Source organism: Solanum verrucosum, unplaced genomic scaffold (genome assembly GCF_900185275.1).
Source record: "Solanum verrucosum unplaced genomic scaffold, falcon-dt-bn FXZP01000255.1, whole genome shotgun sequence".
NCBI classification, from domain to species: Eukaryota; Viridiplantae; Streptophyta; class Magnoliopsida; order Solanales; family Solanaceae; genus Solanum; species Solanum verrucosum.
In genome coordinates, this window is record NW_026020006.1 from 1,601,095 (window position 1) to 1,628,005 (window position 26,911).

General features: G+C 31.9%; 3 protein-coding genes and 1 pseudogene across 3 annotated transcripts; 2 read left to right on the forward strand and 2 right to left on the reverse strand.

Moving 5' to 3' along the window:
- The first annotated feature begins 6,678 nt into the window (after positions 1-6,678).
- LOC125819553 (probable protein S-acyltransferase 15) lies at positions 6,679-10,631 on the forward strand. Its single transcript, XM_049498998.1, has 7 exons — positions 6,679-7,015; positions 8,588-8,680; positions 8,768-8,869; positions 8,945-9,016; positions 9,701-9,799; positions 9,881-9,976; positions 10,065-10,631. The coding sequence occupies exons 1-7, from the start codon at positions 6,743-6,745 to the stop codon at positions 10,158-10,160; spliced, it is 831 nt and encodes a 276-aa protein (XP_049354955.1). The 5' UTR covers positions 6,679-6,742; the 3' UTR covers positions 10,161-10,631.
- Positions 10,632-11,426: 795 nt separating this feature from the next.
- On the forward strand, positions 11,427-13,672 carry LOC125819518 (60S ribosomal protein L38). Its single transcript, XM_049498956.1, has 3 exons — positions 11,427-11,529; positions 13,111-13,294; positions 13,470-13,672. Exons 1-3 carry the CDS (start codon positions 11,527-11,529, stop codon positions 13,490-13,492), a joined length of 210 nt encoding a protein of 69 aa, XP_049354913.1. The 5' UTR covers positions 11,427-11,526; the 3' UTR covers positions 13,493-13,672.
- A 155-nt stretch (positions 13,673-13,827) lies between these two features.
- LOC125819568 (uncharacterized) lies at positions 13,828-19,745 on the reverse strand. The gene is made up of 4 exons (XM_049499014.1): positions 19,635-19,745; positions 19,036-19,532; positions 15,741-16,350; positions 13,828-14,358 (listed from the first exon to the last, which is right to left on the reverse strand). The coding sequence occupies exons 1-4, from the start codon at positions 19,725-19,727 to the stop codon at positions 13,903-13,905; spliced, it is 1,656 nt and encodes a 551-aa protein (XP_049354971.1). The 5' UTR covers positions 19,728-19,745; the 3' UTR covers positions 13,828-13,902.
- Positions 19,746-20,506: 761 nt separating this feature from the next.
- On the reverse strand, positions 20,507-25,369 carry LOC125819452 (uncharacterized; annotated as a pseudogene).
- Positions 25,370-26,911: the final 1,542 nt, after the last annotated feature.

Genomic DNA, 26,911 nt, shown 5'->3' on the forward strand with positions numbered 1-26,911 from the left:
TTTATGTATAAGGTATATAAATCTTATATCCAAATTAATCAATAGTTCAAAATGATATATATCAAACAACAAATAAGTAATTGGTAAAATCAATATTTGTTTGCAAGATATTTTTAAAATATACTTTCGAAAAAAAGAGAGAAACCAATAAATGTTTTTCTGTTGTTCCACCCGATCGAGTTTATAAATATATATATAGACTCAGTAAATTAAATTTCATGAGTGAAATTTGTAGAGTAAGTCGTGCATATGTACGCACACGATCTTATCTTTATCTCATAAAATAGAAAGATTATTGTTGATAGACCATCAACTCTTTCATATTTTTTGATATAACAAAATTTAAATTAAAAATAAATAAATAAATAAAAAGTGCACATAAATATTCATACACCTATTGGTAATAGAAGAATAAGAAAAAAACCAGCTAAGAGGTAGGTTAATTAATTTTCTATATAAGTATATCCTTCTCTTTTCCATTCTCAACTCATTGCCTATATTCTTCTTCTTCAATTTTTTTCTTTTTCATTTTCTTCCCTCCTTTAGTTTGTCAAAAATCCAAATAATTTTTCATATAATTCTTTTTTCTTTTCTGAATTTCTTCCTACTTATATGAATAATATAATATGCATCTAGGATTTTGTTTTATATAGTATGGAGTAAAATGAGTTTAATTTTACGCCTGAGCAATATGAATAGTGAAGATTGATATAGTTTAGTCGTGATTCATATATTGTTATAGTTGATGTTAATTGTTTTATGTTTTTGAATATCTTCTCCCGTTGAGTACTTGTCGATTCATTAAATGATCGATCCATGTTCTTGTGTTTAAGTTTTTTTAGTTATTATATGTTAAATTTCTGTTCATTATAAATATCGATTTTTATCTAAGGTTCTTCAAACACCTGAAAAATACTTGGATTTTTATTCTCATATATTTCAAATTTATAGCAAATTGAATTTTTTTAGCTCTTAGTACTAGATTTGTTTTATTGGATTAATTATTTCTCTCTTCAATTAAATTTCAATATTAATTCCACCTAATTATTCACATCATTTAAAGGATATGTCCCCAAATGTGTAGATTTCTCATTTAGAGAATACAAATATTTTTTTGTCCTTTTTGTCTGCTTGATTTTTTTAGTTTGATTTTTATTTTGATGCTAGGTATACGTATCGATTTTTTAAGTTTATTACTTTATTTTTCTTACCTCATTTTTTATTTATTTTCTTTGAGCTATATTAATTATGAAAAATTCTAGGTCTAAAATATGATAGAAGTAGAATTTCCCACATAGAATATCATCCAATTTCAGGGACCAGAGCTACATGTTCTGAATGAGTTCAATTGAATTCTCTTGGTTTTATTGTAGCGAATTTGATTTGTTTGAATATCATGTGTAACGTTTTTGCATTCTTTTCATGATTTCTTTGTTATAATTTCTTACTCAACTTCTAAGTAGTAACTTTGTCCCAATCTTATGGAGGATGGATTAAACGTATGTATGATTGATGACATACTTTAGCACGTACAAATTCAAAATTTAAAGTCAGTGAATTTTCTGACTATGCTATCGAATTTAATTTTGATATCGTAGCTTTGCCTCAACATACAGTTGTTGCTTGCTAGTGCAGCACCATCAAGATTCACATAGAAAATATGGACTATGAAATGAAATATCCCAATTTTTGAATACATGAGAATCTTGATGATGCTGCATTGGCAAATTGATGACTTGATTCTTTAATTCTACAAGAAAATTTGGGCAATTTATCTTTATTTGGTAAGTTTTCTTTCTGACTATGATTAATTCTATATGATTATTGATTATTAATTACTTATTTTGGTTAATATGGTGTAGTTTTCTTGATATAAAATACCTCATGAATTAATTATTAAGTTCTTAAATTATGTTTCTTCACCTCGCGATTTCTTCTAAAAACTTGTGTGATATTTAAAGATGCATAACTAGTTTTCTTGATAATCCTAACGATGCAATTTCAAATAAATATAGGTCTTTGAAGCAGAAGGTGGAGAACTCGTGGCTAAAATATAGCTATAGAGAGCAGCACATAGTAGAATAGTTGCTTGCAAAAGGAAGGAGTTAGGAAGAAGTTTTTTTATGTATATTTTCTTGTTAATATGTATATTTTTTTTGTGAAATCAATTATAATACATAAATTAAGAATTACTTTTGTTAAAACAATTTAATCTAGATTAATATGCTGAAGCACTTTAAATTGAGCCTCCATTAATTATTGATGTGTTGAAAGTTATAAATTGAGTTTGACATTTCAAACTTATACATGATTAAGAGGAGACTAATGATATTTGTCCTATCCAAAATTATTTGTCACATCAATGATCAATGGATAATTAATTTTTAGGTGATTAAATAACATAATAAAAAATTAATACTATAAATATGGAGAAGTAAAATTCGATTAATATATAAGATTCTACTTTGAACCATTAATATATAGATGCATCGGACAATACATATCGAATTATTATATTGAAATTAATTTTTTTGGTACGGTAATTTTGTTGTTATGACATTGGGATTTATTTTAAAACTTTTAGTATTCGGTAAAATATTTTTTATTTATTAAAAAAAAATAAGTACCATACAAATAAATAATTTACTTATATCTCGTATTGTTTTTTTAAAAAATAATTAATAAAGCAGACATTTGAACTTTGACTATTCTATTTTAATTGCAATATCTTTCTTTTTTTTTTTTTTGGTGTGTAATTGATTAACTGAGAAAATTGCTTGTACTTTCTTTTCAAATCACCCCCCCCCACCTCCCATCCCGCTAAATAAACATTTTTATTACCAAAACGACAATTAGATCATAGAATAGTATATTATATGTTTAAGGTGTAATTGATAAGATATAATTGATACGTTTTTTTTTTTTTGAAAAATCAGAGTCATAATTCTCAAAGTAACGAAGTCGAACATAATTATAGTTGCCGATTTATCAAATCTCAAAGTAACGAAGTCGAACATAAAAATATTGAGTCATGCCAAATTAATTTTTAATATGATAATGATACATCCGACATTATATCGAGCTGCCTAATTGTAGATTGGTTGAAAATGAGCTTATGACACTTCAAAAAATAGACTTTCATTACTAGTCTATCGATAGATAATTGGTAACTAACATAAATTTTTAAAAATAATTCATCAATAATCCATTACTAAATAGGACTAATAATAATTATTTTTTTCTGTTAATAACAATAAATGCAGATATGCATAACCAATTAAAGAACAAAGAAATGGTCCAAATTTGTACTCCCTCCATTTCATATGAAGTTAATTTTTGAGGCATTTTTCATTTTTCAAATTAACTTAATTGTTCAGTTTTCAAGACTACTTTTAGAGTGTTCTTCCAATTTTACCCTTCATTAGTTAGTATTGGAATTAGTAACTAATTAATATTTAGTTATTTTAATCATAAATTTGACAATAATTAATAAGGGTAAAAATGGAAAATTAGGTTCAATTTATGTCTTAATCTACTTTTCTTAAAGGGTGTGAAATACCTCAAAAATTAACTTAATATGAAATGGAGGGAGTATTTAATTGAAGACAAAAATAATTAATTTTGATCGTCCATTATATTATAAAGTCAATGTAATTCACATCTTTTATGTACTATGAAATACTGTGATGTCTGAGTTTTTTTGTGAATATAAATAAGACACATTTCCTTTTGTGAACCATTAAATTCAGAAAAATCAGAAAAAAAATATTAGTTGGAGATTACAACATTTTGTTTAAAAGGTACAACTAATAATACCTAATTGGTAAGATCCAAAAATTAAAATAATAGTACATCTTGAAAGGAAAAGAACAATGTGAAAAAGGTTCAACCCGTACATAACTAATTAAAGAACCAAAAACAAATATTAGAAAGTGCATCTATCTCCATTAATTTTCTCAGGTACTTATTACGACGTAATTCCTACCGATATAAGTATTGAGTGATTTTGTCCATCAATTTTCTGAGGTACTTATTACGATGTAACTCCTACCGACATAAGTATTTTGAATGGAAAAGAACAATATGAAAAAGGTACACCCAATTCACAACTAGCTAAAGAATCAAAAATAAATATCAGAAAGCATTGAGTGATTCTGTCCATCAATATTTGAACACATGAGAAAAAATCAGTCAATATTTAAACTCGAAATCTCGTAACTCTCAACTTATTTCATTAACCGTTAAACCGCACATTTGGGTGCCCCAATAAGGCAAATATAAGCTACTACAATGAGGACATTGATAGATTGTTACTTCTTATAATAAACACCATTTAATAATCTGTACCCCGAAATGTGCAATAAGTCCAATCACATGTGGTTATTATATACTTCCACCTTACATAGTACAATCTTTTAATAGAATTTGTTCTAGGTTGATCAACTTGGTACCTTGTAGTATTTATCATTATTGGATTTTTCTTATTTTTGAGTGGTTGGCACTTGTATTATAAGTGGTTGAAAAGGATAAAGTTTTCCACACAAATAAAAAAATTGAAAAGGTTTTTCGAAAACATTTCATATTCAATCAAATATCATCAGACGTTTAGTTTAAAAAACATTTTCCATTTTCTTTAAAAAGAAACATTTCCAAAAAAGTAAAATTAAGTGACCCCATGAAAAGTAAATTAATTGAGACTATGAAGTGTTGGTACAAACAATATATTTCATTTACTTTTTTTAATTATTATTATTATTATTATTTTGGGAGACAATACAATATTTTTAGGTCCCTCAATTTAAGCAAAAGCCTGTACATGCATTAGTGCCCGTTTGGATTGACTTATTTTAGGTGTTTTTAAGCCAAAATAGCTTTTAAGCAGTTTTAAAGTGTTTGGATAAAGTTAAAAAGTGTTTATAAGCACTTATTTTAAAGCATACATAACAAAAATAAGCCAAAAGACAAAAGTTAGAAATCCTAACTTATGGCTTTTGGCTTATAAGTCATAAGCCAAAAGCCAATCCAAACAGGTCCTTATTATTGTCTCATATTAGTATTGCAAATAAACATATTTTTAGGTCCCTCAAGTTTGGGCAAAAAGGGAACAACTATATATACCATAGTTTATTTATAATTATTTTATAAATGATCTGATTATGTAAATATTATTATCGCACATAAAATTAAACTTGTTAGCTTTTCACAAACAGACATAGCCACATATTCTCTAGTGGCGGAGCTAGTTCCGCCACGGAACGTAAGAAGATCTATAATTCAAACACGTCTTTGCCAAAAATTAAAATTACACTATATATATAAGATTTAGATTAATTTTTATTTATCTACAATTTATGTTGGATCTCTTAGTTTTTTTGGTATGTCTTTGTTCACTTATTCTCTATCAAACATAAAAGTTTAAGTGTATCCGTAGGTCGTATTAAATCCAGTTAATCAACTTTTTTTAGTTTCACCACCACTCTTCTCATGTAAATCATGTTTATTCTTTTGAAACAAATTTTAAAATAGAGATTCACATTAATTGAAACGGAAAGAATGGTATAATTTACCAATTGATGTATAGTTATAGAGTAGTACAAAACTAATTAAGGACATGTGATGATCACATGCTACTGTTTTGTGGACCACAAAAAATTTTACATTTATATCCTAAGGGTTTTGTTGTGAACTTATAATGATAAGCACCAACCTAGATAATTGTAATAATTTTCTATAAGTGATGATCTTTCTTTGAGTTGAGTACAATAAGAAATGTACAAGAAAAACAATGTAAAAAAGGATTGAGAAGTTTATATTCAGGTTAGTATGGTAAAAGAGAGAGTTGAGACAAAGGAAAATATTTTCAAGTCTTCTACTAATTCATTACACAAAAGAGAGTAATTATATATTGAAGGAAGGTGTTCTTTTTGTGGAGTTTTGAAACTCGTCAACTAATACAGAGTCGCTTGAGTTGTACGACATTATTGTATCCTGAAGGGGACAAGTCAAGAGTATTACTACTAGATAGGTGTAGATTATGCCTCAATGAGCTTGAATCTTCTTAAAGATAACAAGATATCTACGCCTCAGCCTGAATGATTATTTATTCATTTTTGTAATTTCATTTACAATTGTAACTTATTGTATTTGTGGTATATTACACTAACAAAAAGTGAAATATATATCATGAAAACCCTAGTCTTAGTTCATTTTGGAAAGTTATATTGTTCTCTAACTCTTTTGTGTTATTATGTTGATCAGTGACAATATCAAGAGTTGGATAATAATAGCTAGTGTTCAAAATTTGGTATATATGTATACAATATTGATCAGTGGCGATGACAAATGATATTCAACCGATCATTCTTTATATGTATACACTATGATATGACTTAGATTGTGGTTCCAAAATAGGCTATGCGTGTACTTGCCCCTACTTTCTTATTTTAATTTTTGCTCTTTAACCATCAAACTTATGCCTAGTGTGACATGTTCTGCTCGAATATAACTTATGAGATGTTATGATACGAAAATATAAACTTATGGCTCGTGAAACAATCCCTATGGGGTGGGCTTAATGAAAGGTGACACTATTTGGGCTCAAGGCCTGTTATCAAATTATTATTTTCTTGGACTCTTAATTGGAAAATTAAGCCCAATTTGTTGGAATGAACTGAACTTGAAGAATTTCACCAAATACAATTAAAAGCTTCCCTTTTTCTCTTCTCCATCTCAAAAATCATCAATGGAACTCAAGAAATTCCTGTCAATTCACATTCTATGTGTGTTAATTTTTGTGGGTTTTCTTTACTATTTCACAATTTTCATTTTCTTGGATGATTTGTTGAGCTTACAAAGCTCAGCTGGCAAATTTCACTCTTTTTTCTTCACTTTCATGGCTTCTCTCTGTGTATTCAGTTTCTTTGTTTGTGTTCTCAAAGACCCAGGTGGGGTTCCTTTTTCATATCTTCCTGATGTTGAAGATCATGAAGCTTCAGATCAAGAATCCAAAAGATCTGTAAGTCTTATAGTTATAAAAATTGTGTCTTTTACTACTTTTATTTCCTATAAATTCTTGAGAGAGTGGCCTTGCTAAAAAAAGGATAATTTAGTGCTATTAGCGTTGTTGCAGCTTTACTGATGTCTTTTTACATCAAAATGATCTAAAGTTCTATATCTTTATGTTGCATCATATTTTTGTTTCAATATATGATGATTGATAGTATTTGGTAGTCTAGTGTAAGAAGGTTCAATACACTGTATATACAAGGTCAAAATTATTAGTATGTATAGATAGTAGATGTTGAAATCACTTGGCTTCTTCGTGTGCCTAACCTGCTGACATTCCGGTGAAGGGAGTCATTATTTGTGTTACATCTTTGAATTCGAGAGAGGGCTTTCCTCTTATCTCTCAAGATATAGGCATTGAAGCGATCGAGAGAAAGTAAGAAACTATATTTTGAATCCTCTTAGTGTAAATCTTGGTTCTGTGATGGGTGGTAGGACCTTAGAACCTCTGATAATAAGGTTGTGGGGTTAGAGTTATCGAGGAAGCAAAGTGAGAAAAAGAAACATTTTATCTCCACAGACAGCTATATGTTGGCACATTGTCATATATGATGCTACATCTCTAGTAAAAATGGAAAATATCCAATAGCCAGACCAAGCGAATAGGATTACATTGCATAGCCAAGCTTTGGCTTGTTGGAGCAGAAGTTTCAGTAATTTTAAACCTTTTGAACAATTTGTTGGGTGGTTACTACTCCTACAATGTGGCAAGGTCAAGGATGGTTAATAGAGAAAATGGTTTTCTGTTTTTTTTTTTCTTCCCTTTGATCATGTAATAAGAGAAACTGATTTTATGGTATTGGTGATCTTGCATATCAGAAAGAGTGTTTTTTCGGAACCTCTTACGAGTAAATTGGGTAACCCCAGGTTAGTCATTAGGGATCTTAGCAGGATAGAGAGGATGCAGGGTGAAATTGAATGCAAAGAAATTGCTGGAAACACCTATTTGTGTAACGTGCTCTGTGTGGCTGGAGAAGAGATCGAAATTCCTTCGAAGAATATGTAGCATTACATATATTGAATTAATGTTTCTATCTTCTGTTTTCTTGGTGCAAGCAAACACAAATAGTGTGAGTGTAGCACTATTTTCTATACACATGGGAGAGAGGAAGTGTTCACTTTCTAATAGTTTCAACTTTTAAATGAGATGGTTACATAATTCAACATGATATAGTCTCCTGGTCGCTTAAAAAAAATTACAATATGCTTGGCTAGTGGAAAATAATATATTCAATCTTCCAAGTGAGAGATCGTGTTAAAGGAACATTTAAGTAAATAAAAGTGTGATTTCCATAATAGTTTAAACTTTTAGATGAGGTGGTCACGCAATTCAACATACTTAATGCATTATCCATTGCATTCCCACCACGTCTTTACAGTACTCTTTGGTTGTTCTTTTACGCCGGAGCAATAACTCTACTAACTTATGAACACACTTAAAAGAAATGTCTGCAAAATAATAGTACCTAATTATTGTTTGTACACTCACCATCTAAGGAATTGTTGAATACCTGACATTCAGGGTTTGCTTAAGAAGAAATGTGATAAGTGTTCGGAATACAAGCCGCCCAGGACTCATCATTGCCGTATCTGCCGAAGGTGTATTTTGAGGATGGTGGGTGTCTCTCATTTTTTTTAATGTTTCCTTTTTTATTTGCTAAACAATGCGTATGTCTGTTAATTTACCATAATTTTTCAACAGGATCATCATTGTGGCTGGATAAACAATTGTGTTGGTCATAGGAACTACAAGGCGTTTGTGGCTTTAATCTTCTATGCAACTATTGCTATAATCTATTCCTCGGTATGGTTAATTTAGTCTATATGGCTTTAGCTATTTGTGCTCAATTTGTGTGAGTATAATGTTTGACGTTTTCAGGTTATATTGGTGAGCGATGCAATTCATAAGGATTGGAATTTCGATGGAGTGATGCATCTCAAGCTATTTTACGTGAGTCAGTTGTCATATTATATATAATTTAACACGTTTGATGTCTATTGTATTGAGTTTTGGCCTTTTCTTTCCCCTTTTTTTTTTTTTGGGTGATGTTTTATCTAAAGCTTATTGATTGTTCTTTAGTGTGTGTTTGGTATGATGGGAACTGTTTTCCTAATAGTTTCTTCAAGAAGATATTTCTAGTATTTGGTTGTATTGATTGAAGTTCAGCGTTTCGCCTTCTAGAGATTAGGGAGCATATGACCCCTCCATTAGTCGCATATACTGTGATTCTTGACCATTAACAGATTTGTTATGCTAGGTGCTAGGTCCACCATCAGCAATATCCTGACCTAAAAATATCTATGGTCCTTACACTCTTCAAAAGTTATTTCGGGTGTGTATCGGATCCTCCAACAGCTATGTATTTTTGGAGAATCTGATACGGATGGAGGGTCTGAGCAGCACAGAAAAATATTTCCAATAAGTTATTTTATTTTCAAGTGGACATCATATTTCCTCCTTCTGGTCTTCCTCTACTTGATATTAGTTATTACTTTTTCCAACGGGGTGAGTTCAAAATAATGCCTTGAAATGAGCTTAACCAAATCATTTAAGCTTTTACTCTGGCTTTCCCGTATAGTGTGGTAGAGTGAATTCCAGGTGGTTGCAGAAATCTAATGTATCAATCTTAAACAGATTGCAACTGGTGTTGTGCTTATTGGCTTAAGCTTGACACTTGGAACTCTCCTGGGCTGGCATATCTACCTTACAATGCGTAATATGACAACTATAGAGGTAATCACACTGTCGAATACACTAGATTCACCTCATGGATTTCCCTATTGATGTAATTGCTAAGCAAAGATTCTTTAACAGTACTACGAGGCAAAACGATCAGCATGGCTGGCAAGTAAATCTGGGACGAATTATCATCACCCTTATGATGTTGGTGCTTATAAAAATATCAGTCTGGTACCGTCTCTCTTCTTCCCTCTCTCGCTCTCTCTTACATAAATTGTAATGAAGTTGCATTCTGTGTTGACCTATTGATATTTAACAGGTATTAGGTCCGAATATGTTAAAATGGTTATGCCCCACCGCGGTGTCCCATATAAAAGACGGACTGAGCTTCCCTACTTCACGTGAATATTCATAACGCGATCTCCATCAGTAGTAAGTGTAAATCTTAGTCCAAGATTGTTGCTTCAAATCGAAGGCAACTAACAACAACTATACAGATATCATTTCTATTACTTCAAGACAATATGCAGTTGCCTTCGACACACAGTAATCAGGTCGGAGATATTCCAATAGCATATCCGTCAACTGCTACATCATTCGGAACTCTTAGTATATGTTTGTTTGTTAAAGAGAATGCGCAAGAAGCGAGATTGTTGTACAGGAAGTATGATCATCTGTATTCTTTTGGTGAAACTACCCTCTGTAATATGTTGAAAGAATTGAAGAGTAAGGAAAGGAATTGATGTTGCAGCAGCAGAAATGTTTGTTAGAGACTTATATGTCAATAGAAAATATAGAGAACTTCAACGTGAGACGGGTTTAAATGGAGATATATGGATAATTATGATTCATATAGTCGAGTTCAACTTACTCAGAATATTTGACATAGTTATTGTCCTTCTCTTGTTGTTTTGCAATAACATGCGAAATGTGGTGGGGTTAATACCCTTAACCAAATATGTATGCATTACAAGGCGTCATCGAACCTTCACAAATAAGGTGAAAGAACAGATTGCCAACCAAACAATTTATTGTAGTTTGAGTTCGGAATTCTATCATAATCTAATATATTATGTTTGAATTCTATTATTTTTGAACTTATATAGGGGATCTTTTTAACGCATATACAAAAATTCGTTCGATTTCGCTTTAATTAGACTCGAAAAAACATATTTATAGGTGTTTGGATTATATTTACTATAAGTTGAATTAGAAAAACAAAAATACCAAGATTGTGATAGAATAATAAGTACTCCTTCCTCCTAAATCAAATGGTTCAGATTTGAGTTCGAATTCGAGCTTTGAATACGAATTTACCTTTGATCAAAAGCATTTTGTCTTCTAAAGTGGGACTTCTCAACGTCAATTCCGATTAAACATGGCCCAAAGCAATTACTAGACACGTTTTTTTAAAAGAAAAATAAAATAATATTTGAAATTGAAGTTTAAAAAAAATATTCGAAAGTCAATTTATGCTTATATGTGAATTTCACTAAGAAAAAAATTGAAGTTTTTTAGGAAAATACTAATCAAATCCGTATTTCGAGTTTGAAATTGAAATAATAAACTAAAAAATAGATATTTTAAGTTTGAAGTTGAAATAATCTTTAATACTAATATTAATTTATCCATTTTATTAGAAAAAAGAATAATAATTTTTTTAAGTGATTAGGGTTTTAGCAAAAGCATATATTTATACATCTTTCTCTTCACTTCTTCTTTTCTCCATCTCTTTGAGCTCGCCGTCTTCTTCTCCTTAGCACAACTTTTCCCTACCAAAAATGGTACATTTTCTTCTTAATCTTCTCATTTTGATCTCAGATATATCAATTCTTTGTATTATTTTCTTTGTTTTACAATATTTTTACTTGAATTTGATGTTTTGAGTTAAATACTATGATAGTTAATTAGATCTGTGTTATGTTATCTTTGTTTTTAATGATTTTGGCTTGTAATGAATCTTTATTTGGTGGGTTTCTTCTATTTGTGGTTTTTCTTGTTCCATTTATATGTAAAGGTAAAAAATTTAGGTGTAAAGTTGATGTTTTTTTGAGATAAAAATCGAGGTTTTTGGAGGAATTAGTGTGAATAGTAGAGTTTCATCCTATTAGCTTTGGTGGGGTTGCTCCAAGATTGTATTTTGGGACAAATTTGGTTATCTTATTGGAAATTCTAGTTTTGGTTTATAATATTGACTTGAATTTTGAAGTTTCAAACTACAAACCATGAGGGTTAGATCTGTATTAATCTTTGTTTTGTGGGTTCCTTCAGTTTGGGTGTTTTTTTTTTGTTGAAAAGGTAAAAATTTAGACATGTTTATTGAGGTAAAAATAGTCTTTTGGAAGGAAGTGCTATAATGTCAAACTAGTAGTGTAAGTATTTGAGTTATTTTGGAGCATGTTTGGCTATTTTAGTAGAAGATTCAGTTTAGGAATCAATAATTTGAAGTTTCGAACTCAATACAATGATTGTTATTCTGTATTATGTCATCTTTGTTTAACGATTCCGACTTGTAATGAGTCTTTATCTTGAACAAGTCTGACCATTTTATTGGAAGTTTTAGTTTTGCAATCAATGGTGTTAGTTTGTTATTTCGAAGATACAAGGAAATAAATTGAACACTTTTAGACCAGCATAATTTGAATTGATTTGGGGTCGAGAGGTAAGTGTTGATTGAGATACAGAAGACTTTTGTGGGATGTGTTACTATTTTTGATTTTATAGGAGAAACGTTAGATCTTGTTTGGAGCAAGAAAATTTGTCCATTTTATTTTAAGTTTGATATCTGAAATCAAGAATCTCGTTTAGATTGTTATTCATATGATGTATCGAGGAGAAGCACTCTGTTGGCTGCACTTGGGAAACAAGTTAATGATATGGATGCATTACATATTGTTAGTAGTTTGTGTTTCTTTCATTTGTCTGGGTAGTTTAGATGGTATAAATCCATCAAACTAGTTGGATTTGACCTCTTTATCTGTTCTGCTCTATCCCAATTTCATTCTGTTACTCAATTTTACCGTAGTGGCGAGTTTTCTTTAGTTATTACTTTAGTATTATCTTGCCCACTTATTGAGCTCCTTTGTGATGTGTATATGTGTAACATCTTCATTTTTGGGGATGGAAATCTTTCTCTTGTCGTTTTGTTCCATCCTCTGGGTGTAATTATCTGATTGATGCGATTTCTTGTTTTCTGTTAATTTTCATTTAAATGCTTAAGTTTGATTGTGTTCGACAAATGTTCCATCAGGAGATTTGATTAGTTGATACTGTATTTGGGCCTGTTAATGACTTCTTTGTGATCTGTTTTTGTTCATTATTATTCAATTTGCCGTATTGAGTGTTTACATTGTATTTATTTGTAGCCTAAGCAAATCCACGAGATCAAGGATTTCCTTCTGACAGCCAGAAGGAAGGATGCCCGAACTGTCAAGATCAAGAAGAACAAGGATATGGTCAAGTTCAAGGTTCGCTGCTCCAAATACCTCTACACACTCTGTGTGTCCGACTTTGAGAAGGCTGACAAGTTGAAGCAATCACTTCCTCCAGGTTTGCACTCTTAGACTGCTACTTTTTGCCAATTATGGTGATATTCTCTGTAATGTTTATATGTCCGTGTCTTAATTAATTCTAAGCTCTCCGCCTTGATTTAACACACTCAAGCTATGTAGCGGAACATTTTTTTTAATTGAACTTAACTGTTGCATTGCATTACTACTTGTAGGTTTGAGCGTGCAAGATCTGTGAAGAAGGATTTATGCTTTTCAGAGTTGCTAGGCAATGGAGAATTGTGTTTTTTTTTTGTTTGCAATGTCTAAGATTTAAGCTTTAAGATATTAATTTGAAAGAACTCATTACTTTTTACTCATATTGACAGTAATGTTGAGTCTTAATGATGCCAAATGAATTTTGATTGTTAGAGCCAAAGTATGTTTCATCTCTCATTTGAGTTCATTTTAAGTTATTTTCACTATCTTTAAGATATTCGGTTTGATACTTGTGTTGATGAGAGGTAGCAAGTATTTGACGAAATAAGTCGAGGTGAGCATAAAGCAAACTGACTCGGATAACCACAATTAGCCACACAAACATGTACTTTATTTACTATCTTCATCATATTATTTGCCAAAGTTATAAGTTGGACATCATTTGGCATTTCAATATACACAGTAGGCAAAGAGTGAAGTTCCACCAGTGTTGTTGGGATTAAAGGCTCCTATACCAGATCTGTAACCATGGCCAACATAAAAGCAGCCATTGCTAACTGACATACCCCCAAACACAGTTGCACCAGTCTCGTTCGACCATAATATCTTCCCAGTTTTCGCATTAATGGCGTAGATGGGCCCTCTTGGATTTTGTGAACCAGCTAACAGAACTCCATTGGCAACAGTTACAGGGTTTGATCTACCATTGTTTGGAACTGCAGTTGTCCATAGGATTTTGCCGGTTTGAGCATCCATTGCCACCCAGGCTGCACCTGTTGTAATGTTTGTCGATGGATACAATGTGTAGTTTAAGTTACCGGTGTTGGCAATGCCGGTGTATACCCTCTTTGTGTCTGTGGCTGCACCCCATATACCTCCTCCTCCTATACCTCCAGGACCAGCCTCCTGCACACATCAACCCCATTTTCTTCAGTGTTACATTGTCCTATATTCAAAAACCAAAATATAGTAGATAACCCCCTTAAATGTAGCACAGTTATCGCACCCAAGGATGTAATCTAGTAGTTAATGAACTTGGAAGAGAACCACGAGGGCTAAACTAAAGTTCAAAGCTCAATGATAACACAAAATATTAGGTGACTTCGTTTCATTTGTATGAGACTTAGGGGTCGTTTGGTAGAGTGTATTAGGAAAAATAACGCATGCATTAGCACTGTGTATTACTAGTACCTTGTTTGGTACTCTTTTCCAACCTATGTACAACTAATGCTTGCATTAGTTATACACTCTATTGTGTATTAAAGTGTGTATTGCTAATACCATGGATTTCTAGGTATTAGCAATGCAATGGTTTTAATACATGCATTAGATTAACTAATGACAAAGCTACCCTCTATTAATAATAATAATAATTAATTAATTATTATTATTATTATAATAATTATTATTATTATTATAATTATTATTATAATAATAATAATAATAATAATAATTATTATTATTATTAATATAATTATAATAATTATAATAATAATAATAATTATTATTATTATTTTTGTAAAAGAATGTGGGGGTATTTTTGTAAACAAATATTTTTTTAATAGTCTTTATACAAGGCTTGCTATTTCCAATACATCAAACCAAACAATGTATAAGAAATAATGCAAGCATAACTAATGCAAGCATTACTAATGCATGCATTACTAATACATCATATTCAGCATTATTCTTATACACTCTACCAAACGACCCCTTAGTGACAAAGTTACTCGATACTTATGTTGGTCAAAGATAGCAAGTATAAGGTGAAATAGTCTAGATGTGTGCAAGTTTATTATGGACAACACAACATCATCTCTATTGCAGTCTGACCCATGTGTTGTGAAGGTAGAGAGATTGTTTCTGATCGACCTTCGGCTTGTGTAGGCATGTTGGAAATCAAGTTCATAAAGCAAATATAGTAATGAAGAAGCTGTGTTGAAAATAATCAAGAAGAGAACAAGCAAAAACCACAAATATTACAATACTCACAAGTAAATTAGACCAAGTTTGACAACTACTAACCTTCTACCCTAATTCTCGACTTCTATTTAGATTCTGTTAGCCACCGTCACTGAATGAAATTGTTGTTATGATTATCACCTAGACACTTGAATATGCTATGAGGGTGGAATAATGGTATAGAAGATATCACATGAAATAGTGTGAACGAATTGATTAAGAAGAAACATTTGTTATAGTTATCAACTAGATATCACACAACTATGCTTATAATGAAATAGTCGTAGTACACGCAAGTTGATAGATAAAAATTGTTCTTCACTTACCGTAGTCCAGAAGAGTTTGCCATTGTCACGCTTCAATGCCCAAGCAATTCCACTCTTCTGCACAGCTGCTACAATGTCTACCTTCTTCCTTCCATTAACAACCACGCTAAGCATCATCGGAGCTTCCCCAAAATCATAATCCGGGTTTGGGCCAATCGGGCAATTAGGGTTCGTCAAATTCGCACACGCAACAAACCACACATCATATCCTCCAAGCTGTTTATACCATTCGATCTCACCGGAATCCAGATCCAATGCCATAATCGAGTCGGAATGGTTCTCTGGCTCGATGCACTTATCAGGTTGGGTCGGATCTGTATGGTTCTGTTGATTTTGCTCCTTTTGGCAATCCTCAATGCGTTTGGGAACAGAGTAGAGGTTTCCGGTAGCGATATAGACATGATTTCGCCGGGAATCGATGGATGGGCTACTTCCCCATACGGCAGCGCCGGAATAACCGCCGATTTTCCCGCCATTTTCAGGCAACATGAAGGTTTTCCATAGAATTTTTCCGGTTTCGACATCTAACTTGAGGAAGCTACCGCGAAAGTAACAACATTTATCGATTTCAGCTCCTTCTTCTAGCGATGAAGTACCGACGTAAAAAGCTCTGCAAAAATGGAAATTTGCATGGATTTTATTGAACTATAAAAACACAATACCATTGTAATTTCACAAAGTGCAATTTGAGGATAATGATATATACATAATCTTATGTCTAACTTTTAACGCAAAGATATAGTTTCTGATAGATATCGTAGCTCCATTTAAGTAGACTAAAATAAAAAATGAAAAGAAAAATATAGCAGATCAGTCACACGTGATATATAACAGAGAAAAAGAATAGTAACAACAACACATAATCTAATTAATATCGAAAGATTATTATAGTTTGAAATGTAAGTTGTGACATGATGCCTAATTTGACTTTACGTGTAACGACCCGTTTGGTCAATTTGAGTACTAGAGCTTCTTATTTCATCAAAATAATTTCCGATAGATTCTAAATGAGTATTTTGGACTATTTGTAACTACAATTATGAATTTAGTGGGGTAGTTTTAATAATTATTTTAGTTGGTGGTGAAAGGAGATAACATTTAAATTAACAGTGGGTCATTTTTACCACTTTTATAATTAGTCATATAATAATTAGGATAATAATACTCAGATTTAGAAAAAGAAAAATTGGAAGTGGCGGCTGCAAGTCCTACGGGTAAGAGTTTTCGTCCAAATATCCCAAATCTTGTTCATATTAATTTTATTGTTGTTATACGACGGTTCAGGACGAATTTAAGTACCAGTTGTTGCAGATATGGGGGCCGAATAGGATTCCTCTTAATTTATTGTTAACAAATGGTAATGGACATTTAGGGCATAGTTATTGGCCAAGAGTTGAAACCTAATGATTATAAAATAATATAAGGTGTAGGAAATTGTTAGTATTTGTTGATTTGAGAAGAATAGAGATTACACGGATTGTTCAGTTATTAGATAATATAGGTCTGGCTGTGTTTTGGTTATTGTAATTTTATTAAAGAATTGGGTTGAAAACTTGTTAGGCATTCACGTGGGTTAAGTTGGGAATTATTGTATGACCTCTTAATGACTAATTAATGCTTTACAGTAACTAAGTTTATTACATTTATATATTTATATTATATAGATTGAATAGAGTTACACGAAAGTAAAGGCCTGGAGACTGCACGTAATTTTAGTATCTTGTTAGGATTTAAGTTTAACATATTGAGATAGGTAATTAAATATTAGGTGAGTTTTTGGGTCTAGACTAAACATATTAATATGAGTGTTTGTAGACTCGTTAACTTACAAATTATGAATATATACTTGATAGATGGGAAAGGTTCGGAGACATTGAGGACAGGAAAAGTGTTGGAGAAGTAACTTGCTTGACTTCAGTTCTTCGGTGGAGGTAGGTTATGGTTTATTCTATTTGATAGATAAACTCTTAATAGCAATTGACATGCATTGAATGATACTGTGAAGTTCTCTATGTACTTGATTGTGTGATTGTGTAGCTTGGTTGTGTGGTTTGTGATTGGTCTAAAATCCTGAGACCGTGAGATTATAATCTGAAAACTTCTCTATCGAAGTGATGCCTTGAATAAAGAAGGCATGATGTAATATTATTAATGAATTGAAAAGTGGTGATAATAAATGATAAATTAATAATATTATTGGATCGGAGTGTCACGTTCCGACACGGTATTTTTGGATCGGAGTGTCACGTTCCGACACGGTATTTTTGGATCGGAGTGTCACGTTCCGACACGGTATAATTGGATCGGAGTGTCACGTTCCGACACGGTAACATTAAAGGAAAAAGATATTGAATTGACTTAATGTACTCAATCTTAGCTAACGCATTTCCCAAATGAGTGTGATGTGGAGGCATGAGTCCTCGTGTGTGTGCTTGATATTGTGATTGATTACGTACTTGTTTTAACTGTCACTTGTTCATGTTGTTGTTTCTTATCACCTGCTCAGTGCTATAGTTGAGTTTATACTATTATTCATTGTATATTAGTTTCTATTTTGGGTTGGCCGATGATACCTACTCAGTACATGTTGCCCCGTACTGATCCCTACTTGTATTTTTCTTTGTTTTCCTTTTATGGAGTGCAGCGAGTGTACCAGCAAATTTGACTAGCCCTCAGCTCTAGCCAATCTCAGAATATCGGGTTTAAGGGTGAGCTATGCATTCGAGCTTGTGTTGGATTCTCTCAGTCATGACTTGATGTCCATAGTTTTCGGACACAAATTGCTCTATTTCATTTATTTCGTTATCTTTGATACTCTTAGACTTAGTATTTAGAGATTAGATGTCCTTGATGTGATGACTTTTAGATTTTGGGGATAATATGTAATAGACTTTAGAGGTTTATTTGATTGGTTACTTTAATAAGTTTTGGAGCTTCTGTGTTATTGTTGTTATTCGCAGTTGAATTATTGGTATGTGTTGGGGTTTAGATTCCTTGGTCCGCCCACTTAGGAGGTTAAGTGTGGGTGCCACTCATGACTCAATTTGGGTCGTGACATTACGTATATACTATATACTTATCATATATATATATATGTTAAATTTTATATTTGCGTAAGAAATTTGAGGAATTGCACATGTCTAACTTTGACGTTGACTAAAATAACAATTACTTCTAAAAGTCGATTTTAAATTTAACATGTTATTATAGATAACTTAATTAATTTTTTCAGATTATTAGTCTCATCAAATCATGAAAAAAAGAGGGGTATTGGGTGGGGGTGTAGTAAACTTACCCCTTGTAGTAAGTCCCAGACATAGTAACAACACTAGCAGGATGATGATCCAATTTTGTACTCCAAACAAGATTTCCATTACTTCTTTTCAATCCAAGTACCAAACTTGGTCCATAAACACCAACAATCAACAAATCCTTATCAAACACAACACTTGGTGTTGCTCTAGCCACTATACTTGTCACATTAGGCAATGAAGATGAATTAAAACTCCCATTAATTCCAGTCAACTCTTTCAAACTTTTTTTCCAAACGACAACTCCATCTTCACCTCTAATTGCGTATATATTGCCATTCCAACTAGGAAAATATAATATTCCATCAAATATTGCTGGAGTCGCCGTTATATCTTTTCCAGCTTTAAATTCCCATTTTAACCTCAACTTTGAAGCACTCATAGGGCTAATTTTCTTTTCTCCATAAGCATATCTTTGATTGTACAAATCACCACCATGGTTTATCCAATTTCCTAATGTGTGATGCTTCTTGTTATGCCACTATATATGAAAATAAAATAAGACAAGTTATTTGTTACGATATGTTGAAAGTATACCGACACTATTAGGGTTAAATGATGTATAGAGAAAAGATATACTTACATTTGGATGAGAATTGGCACTAATTGAAAGCATGGAGAAAATCCATAATATAAATAGAAACATATTGTTGGAACATTGATGGAATATTGCCATGGGAAAAATAAATGAGTATTGGTTCCCTTAAATTTATATTTGTATATATAGAAAAATATAAGAGCTCAATTGCGGGGGGGGGGGGGGGTGGGGGGTTATTTTTTAAATTAAATCCAAAAGAGTTGACTTTTCATTTAACTTGTAAGTCGTGTACAAATTAATCATATGCATGTTAAAATTAATTAAAAGGTTGCGTGTATATATCTACTTTTACCAATAATATTATATGGTCTACTATTTTATTTAGTTATATATATTAATACTCTAATAATTTTATTCAATTAATATAAAATTAATTCTCAAGATTTAATATACTAATTATCTACCAAGTTTGACACGCTTGCCAATAATTTAGACAAATATATATATGTTATAATTATATATATGTTATAATTAGAGGAAGAAAAAAGGTTCATTCAAAAGTCAGTCGCAGATATATGATTAATTAAATAAAAGTATACACTTTTTAATAATATGAAATTTTCAAATATTGTGATGTCACATACTTTAATTTGATTGTGTTTTACAAATGTTTCATTAAGAGATTTGATTAGTTACGTTGATATTATTTTCTACTCATATATTGACAATAATGTTTGAGCCTTATTGGTGCCAAATGAATTTTGATTGTTAGAGCCAAAGTAGTGTTTCATTCATTTGAGCACTATCTTTAAGATTTTCGATTTGATAATTGTATTGATGGGAGGTAGTAGATATTTGATGGAATAAGTCGCAAATTGACTCGGATACCACAACCATATACTTCTTTATTTACTATCTTCATCACATATGATTTGCCAAAGCTATAAGTGAAACATCACTTGGCATTTCAATATACACAATAGGCAAAGAGTGAAGTTCCACCAGTGTTATTGGGATTAAAGACTCCAATACCAGATCTATAACCATTGCCAACATAAAAGCAGCCATTGCTCACTGACATACCCCCATACACAGTTGCACCAGTCTCGTTTGACCACAATATCTTTCCAGTTTTCGCGTTAATAACATAGATGGGGCCTCTTGGATTTTGTGAACCAGCTAATAAAACTCCATTGGCAACAGTAACATGATTTGATCTACCATTGTTTGGAACTGCAGTTGTCCATAAGATTTCGCCGGTTTGAGCATCCATTGCCACCCAGGCTCCACCTGTTGTAATCTTCGTTGATGGATACAATGTGTAGTTTAAGTTACCGGTGTTGGCAATGCCAGTGTATACCCTCTTTGTGTCAGTGGCTGCTCCCCATATACCTCCTCCTCCTATACCTCCAGGACCAGCCTCCTGCACACATCAACCCCATTTCCTTTAGTGTCCTATTTTTACAAATCAAAATATAGTAGATAATCCCCTTAAAAGTGTGATGACCTATCACATCATCACGCCACACAAGGATCATGTGAGTGTCACATGACACAAAATTGCTGATGTGGAGGGCTTACGAAAAAGACTAGTCCTTGTGGATGATTCCAGATAAATATGGAGATTTCTCATGGAATATTATAGAACTGCATATAAAGTTTCTAGAATACTCTAGGGACATGTCGAGAGTTCTAGAGACCTGTAGAGAGTTCTAGAGAAGGAACCTAAATGTAAATATGTAAAGACATATGTAAAAATTATTATTTATACTTTAGCTCCTAGATGAGTAGTATTAAATAGAGAGACATTTGGTAAATTATTCCAGCAAAAATTACTCAAAATTCTCTGCAACACAATTCTTTCTAGCAATTATGTTATCTACCATTCTCTTAGCGATTTCTTGAGTCTAATGACTAACACAACATATCTATTATAATTCCACAAGTGGTTTGGGGAGGATAAAGTTCATAAAGCAAATACAACAGCGAAGAAGCCGGTTGAAATCAATGAAGAAGAAAAAAAAGCAATAACAACAAATAATACGATAATTGAAGCAAAAAAACAAACATATACTGATAAGTAAACTAGACAACGATAATTACTAATCTTCTAACCTCCCTATCTATCTATTTAGGTTCCCGACCACAAACACATTAAATAAATTGATGGTATAAAAGGTATTGCGTGGAATAGTTGAGGTGTGAACAAAATTGATTAAAAAACATTTGTTATAGTTATCAACTAGATATTTTGCAACTATATGAAAAATAGTCAAAGTACACGCAAAATTGTTCTTCACTTACCGTAGTCCAGAAGAGTTTGCCACTGTCACGCTTCAATGCCCAAGCAATTCCACTCTTTTGCACAGCTGCTACAATGTCAACCTTCTTCCTTCCATTAACAACCACGCTAAGCATCATCGGAGCTTCTCCAAAATCATAATCTGGGCTCGGGCCAATCGGGCAATTAGGGTTCGTCGAATTCATACACGCAACAAACCACACATCATATCCTCCAAGCTGTTTATACCATTCAATCTCACCTGAATCCAGATCCAATGCCAAAATCGAGTCGGAGTGATTCTCCGGCTCGATGCATTTATCAGGTTGGGTCGGATTTGTATGGTTATGTTGATTCTGCTCCTTTTGGCAATCCGCGATGCGTTTGGGGACAGAGTAGAGGTTTCCGGTAGCGATGTAGACGTGATTTCGCTGGGAATCGATGGATGGACTGCTTCCCCATACGGCGGCGCCAGAATAACCGCCGATTTTTCCGCCGTTCTCCCGGCAGCATAAAAGTCTTCCATATAATTTTGCCTGTATCGATATCTAACTTGAGGAAGCTACCGCGGAAGTAGCAACATTTATCGATTTCAGCTCCTTCTTCTAGCGATGAAGTTCCGATGTAAAAAGCTCTGCAAAAATGCAAATTTGCATGGATTTTATTGTATTATAAAAACTATATAATATAATATATAACAACAACAAAAATAGAATAACAATGTAATTTCACAAATAATGTTTGAGAGGATGGTATGTAAGCAAGTTCAGAGGTAGAGAAACTTTTCCGATAAGCTGTGCTTAAGTAGCAACAACAGTATGGTAACCCAAGCGAAAGAAATTACAACAAGTAATTACAATAAAATGAAGAACAAAATAGTATGTAAAACAAGATGGTATGTGCGTAACAAAAACAATACTCATAAGGAAGACTGGATAAAGTTTACTATTTACTAAATCTTTTATTCTAATTTTCGATATCAACACCTAAAAGATTATTTTCTTGATAAGAAGACGAATCCCAAAGTTAAACAATTTTTAATAACTTGAACCCCAAGTCACATACCTTCATCAGACTGAAAAAAAAGGTTAGGGGGTATAGTAAACTTACCCCTTGTAGTAAGTCCCAGACATAGTAACAACGCTAGTAGGATGATGATCCAATTTTGTACTCCAAACAAGATTTCCATTACTTCTTTTCAATCCAAGTACCAAACTTGGTCCATAAACACCAACAATCAACAAATCCCTATCAAACACAACACTTGGGGTGTGTTTGGTATGAAGGAAAATGTTTTCCATGGAAAATGTTTTCCAGGAAAACAAGTTGATTTTTGACTTATTTTCTCATGTTTGGTTGGTGAGTAGAAAATATTTTCCGGAAAAGATTTTTAGTGTTTGATTTATGAATGAAAAATATTTTTGGGAAATATCTTTTATTTTTACTAGAATAGAAAATAATTTTTGAAATTGAAAATAGTTTTTAAAAACAAACTTAAATTTTTTTTGGGGGGTGGGGGTGGTAAGGGGTGGGTGAAGGGGGGGATGGTCGAGGGTAGGGGTGAAAAATTGAAATTTTGAAGTTGAAAATATTTTTGAAAAACAAACTTAAAATTTTTTTTGGGGGTGGGGGGGAGGGCTGGTAGGGGGTGGGTGAGTGGGGGTCGAGGGTAGGGGTGAAAAACTGAAATTTTGAAATTGAAAATATTTTTTAAAAACAAACTTGAAATTTTTTATTTTTTTTGGGGAGGGGGGTTGGGGGGCTGGTAGGGGGTGGGTGGGTGGGGGTCGAGGGTAGGGGTGAAAAAATGAAATTTTGAAATTGAAAATATTTTTTAAAAACAAACTTGAAATTTATTTTTATTTTTTTGGGGAGGGGGGGTGGGAGGCTGGTAGGGGTGGGTGGGTGGGGGTTCTAGGGGTTAAAAAATGAAAATTTGAAATTAAAAATATTTTTTAAAAACAAACTTAAATTTTTGTGGGGGGGGGGGGGGGGGGGCTGGTGGGGGTGGGGTCGAGGGTAGGGTGAAAAAATGAAAATTTGAATTTGTAAATATTTTTTTAAAACAAACTCAATTTTTTTTTGGGGGTGGGGGGTGACCGGAGAGGGGGTGGGTGATCGCGGATCGGGATGAAAAAATAAAAATTTGAAGTTGAAAATATTTTTTTTTAAAAAAGTTAATTTTTTTTCTTTTTGAAGGGGGTTGGGGGTTGATGGGTTAGGGGGGGGGGCGAGGGTAGTGGTGGGGGTAAAAAATAAAAAATTGAAATTAGAAATATCTTTTAAAAACAATTTTTAAATATTTTTTTGGGAGGGGGTGGGGGTAGGGGTGAGGGTAGGGTAAAAAAATTGAATTTAAAAACAAGCTTTAAATTTTATTTTATTTTTTTGGGGGGGAGGGGTTGGTTAGGGGGTGGTTTGAGGAATAAATTGATTTTTAAACAAAAAATAATTGTAATTTGAAGTTGGAAGAGAGTTTTGGAAAATGTTTTCCTTAAGTTTAGAAGGGAAGTCATTTTCCTTAAATTGGAGGAAAATGAGTTGATTTGGAAAACATTTTCCAAAACATTTAGCCCAACCAAACATGAGAAAATTGGAAAACATTTTCCGGAAAATGTTTTCCTTCATACCAAACACACCCTTGGTGTTGCTCGAGCTACTATACTTGTCACATTAGGCAATAAAGATGCATTAAAACTCCCACTATTTCCAGTCAATTCATGCAAACTTTTTTTCCAAACAACAACTCCATCTTCAGCTCGAACTGCGTATATATTACCATTCCAACTCGGAAAATATAATAATCCATCAAATATTGTTGGAGTCGCTGTTATATCTTTTCCAGCTTTAAATTCCCATTTTAACCTCAGCTTTGAAGCACTCTTAGGACTAATTTTATTTTCTCCATAGGCATATCTTTGATTGTACAAATCACCACCATGGTTTATCCAATTTCCTAATGTGTGATGCTTCTTGTTATGCCACTAAATATGAAAATAAAATAAATAAGGCAAGTTATTTGTTATAACATGTGAAAATTATTATACCAACAATACTATAAGTTTTTTTTCAGTGTCAGATTTTAATATTGTTGATAACTATAGGTAACTACTATATATCCATAGTGGTAAATTCAATATTTAAAATTTATGAATTCTAATTTCACTTGCAACAAACTGTTTATTTAATTAGAAGATAATTACAAATAAGTGTCCATAAGAAAAGGAGACTAGTAATATCGTGAGAAAAGGTATAATAAGAGTTAATGTATTTTATATTTATTCAGGTTTATTCAAAGTACTTAGTGTAATATCGTCGATAACAAATAAAACATTCGATCATATAAGACTAAGCTATCTACAACTATATTATGGAAAACTTATATAATAGAGAAAACTATACTTACATTTGGATGAGAATTGGCAGTAATTGAAAGCATAGAGAAAATCCATAATGTAAAGATAAACATATTGTTTGAGCATATATGAAATATTGCCATTGAGAATAAATCAGTATTGGTAAATAATTCCCTATGATAGTTAATTTATATAGAAATTAAGAGCTCAAAGGGTGTTGGGGTGGGGTGGGGATGGAGGTGGTCATTAATTTTGCAAATTAATCCCGAAGAGTTGACATTTCACTTTATGTTCAATTTTTTTTCTTCTGTCACCCACATTAGAACTTGACTGAATTCGGATTCATGCCAGGAAGTCCCACATTGAGATTTGGGGGTAAAACGCTCCCTAACAAAGGCGACTCAAACCCGAGACCTCTTGATTAAGGATGAAGAAATAGTTATCACTCTACCACAATCTTGATTGGTGTTTATATTCAAGTTTTGATCAAATTGTAATGTGGTATATAAATTAATCTTATGCATGTTAAAATTAATTAAAAGGTTGGGTATATCTATTTTTATTACCAATAATATTATACGGTCTACGATTTTATTGAGTTATATATTAATACTCTGATAATTTTAGTCAATTAATTAATTAAATTAATTCTCAAGATTTAATATATTAATTGTATAGCAAGTTTGATACGCTTGCCAATAATTTAGACAATTATTATATAATAAAATATGTTCTAATTAGAGGAAGAAAAAAAGGTTCATTCAAAAGTCATCTCTAATTAATAAGTGGCCAGTGTTGTTTTTAATAATTTAAAATTTTTCAAATATTGAGATGTCACATACTTTAATATGATTGTGTTCCAAATGTTAAATCAAAAGATTTAATTAGTTAAATATTATTTTTTACTCACACTGACAATAATGTTTGAGCCTTAATGGTGCCAAATGACTTTGATTATTAGATGCAAAAGTTAATATTAATTTTGATTTTTTCTTATTTAAAACAATATCAAAGTCGTTTGAACTATAATTAGGATATTTCGTAATTATAGTCCTGAGATTATAACTTGAATATAGATTAAGTTGATTATTACGTCAAATGTATAACTTAGATAACCTTTTATAGGGGACCCTTGTATTTTTCTTGAATTGCTATTCCATCTCCAACCACTCCCTGTTTTCCCAACTAAATACTTAAACCCTTTGAAACTTAACATTTTCTACCCTTTTTTAGTCTAGTCATCCGAAGGACAAAGACTGTAGCAAAGATTTCGATTAATACTAAAATTAAGAATTATAAACAAGTAAGAAAGCGTATGAAGGTAGATTTGTAATTAATATGACACATCTATGTATTTATTATTTAATTTCATTGACTCCAATAGATTAGTCTTTATTTATTGAGTTATCTTTAATCATATGTGAAAGTCTCCCAACATAGAAACGTAATTTTGGAATTCATTTATATTTTAGAAAAATACCAAATGGAAAATTTCAAAAAAAAAAGGAAGAGATATTATCTAAGTGAATAATAAATGGCAAATTGTATAGAGTAATTGTCCAAATATTATTTAGTCAAAAGCATAGTAAAATGATACTACAACAAGAATATTTTTTACAGGTAATAAATATACATATTAACAAAGAGTGCTAAAGTCTTTATCAACATTAGTCAATTATCGTTGG

Bases quoted from the DNA above. Each gene is read 5' to 3' on its own strand.
- LOC125819553 (XM_049498998.1), top strand. From the start codon at position 6,743: ATGGAACTCAAGAAATTCCTGTCAATTCACATTCTATGTGTGTTAATT. The intron at 9,017-9,700 runs GTGAGTCAGTTG...AATCTTAAACAG, and splicing joins TGCATCTCAAGCTATTTTAC to ATTGCAACTGGTGTTGTGCT. The intron at 9,800-9,880 runs GTAATCACACTG...ATTCTTTAACAG, and splicing joins GTAATATGACAACTATAGAG to TACTACGAGGCAAAACGATC.
- LOC125819568 (XM_049499014.1), bottom strand. From the start codon at position 19,727: ATGGCAATATTCCATCAATGTTCCAACAATATGTTTCTATTTATATTA. The intron at 16,351-19,035 runs GTAAGTTTACTA...CCATTTTTGCAG, and splicing joins TCTGGGACTTACTACAAGGG to AGCTTTTTACGTCGGTACTT. The intron at 14,359-15,740 runs GTAAGTGAAGAA...TGATGTGTGCAG, and splicing joins GCAAACTCTTCTGGACTACG to GAGGCTGGTCCTGGAGGTAT.
- LOC125819518 (XM_049498956.1), top strand. The intron at 13,295-13,469 runs GTTTGCACTCTT...TACTACTTGTAG, and splicing joins GAAGCAATCACTTCCTCCAG to GTTTGAGCGTGCAAGATCTG.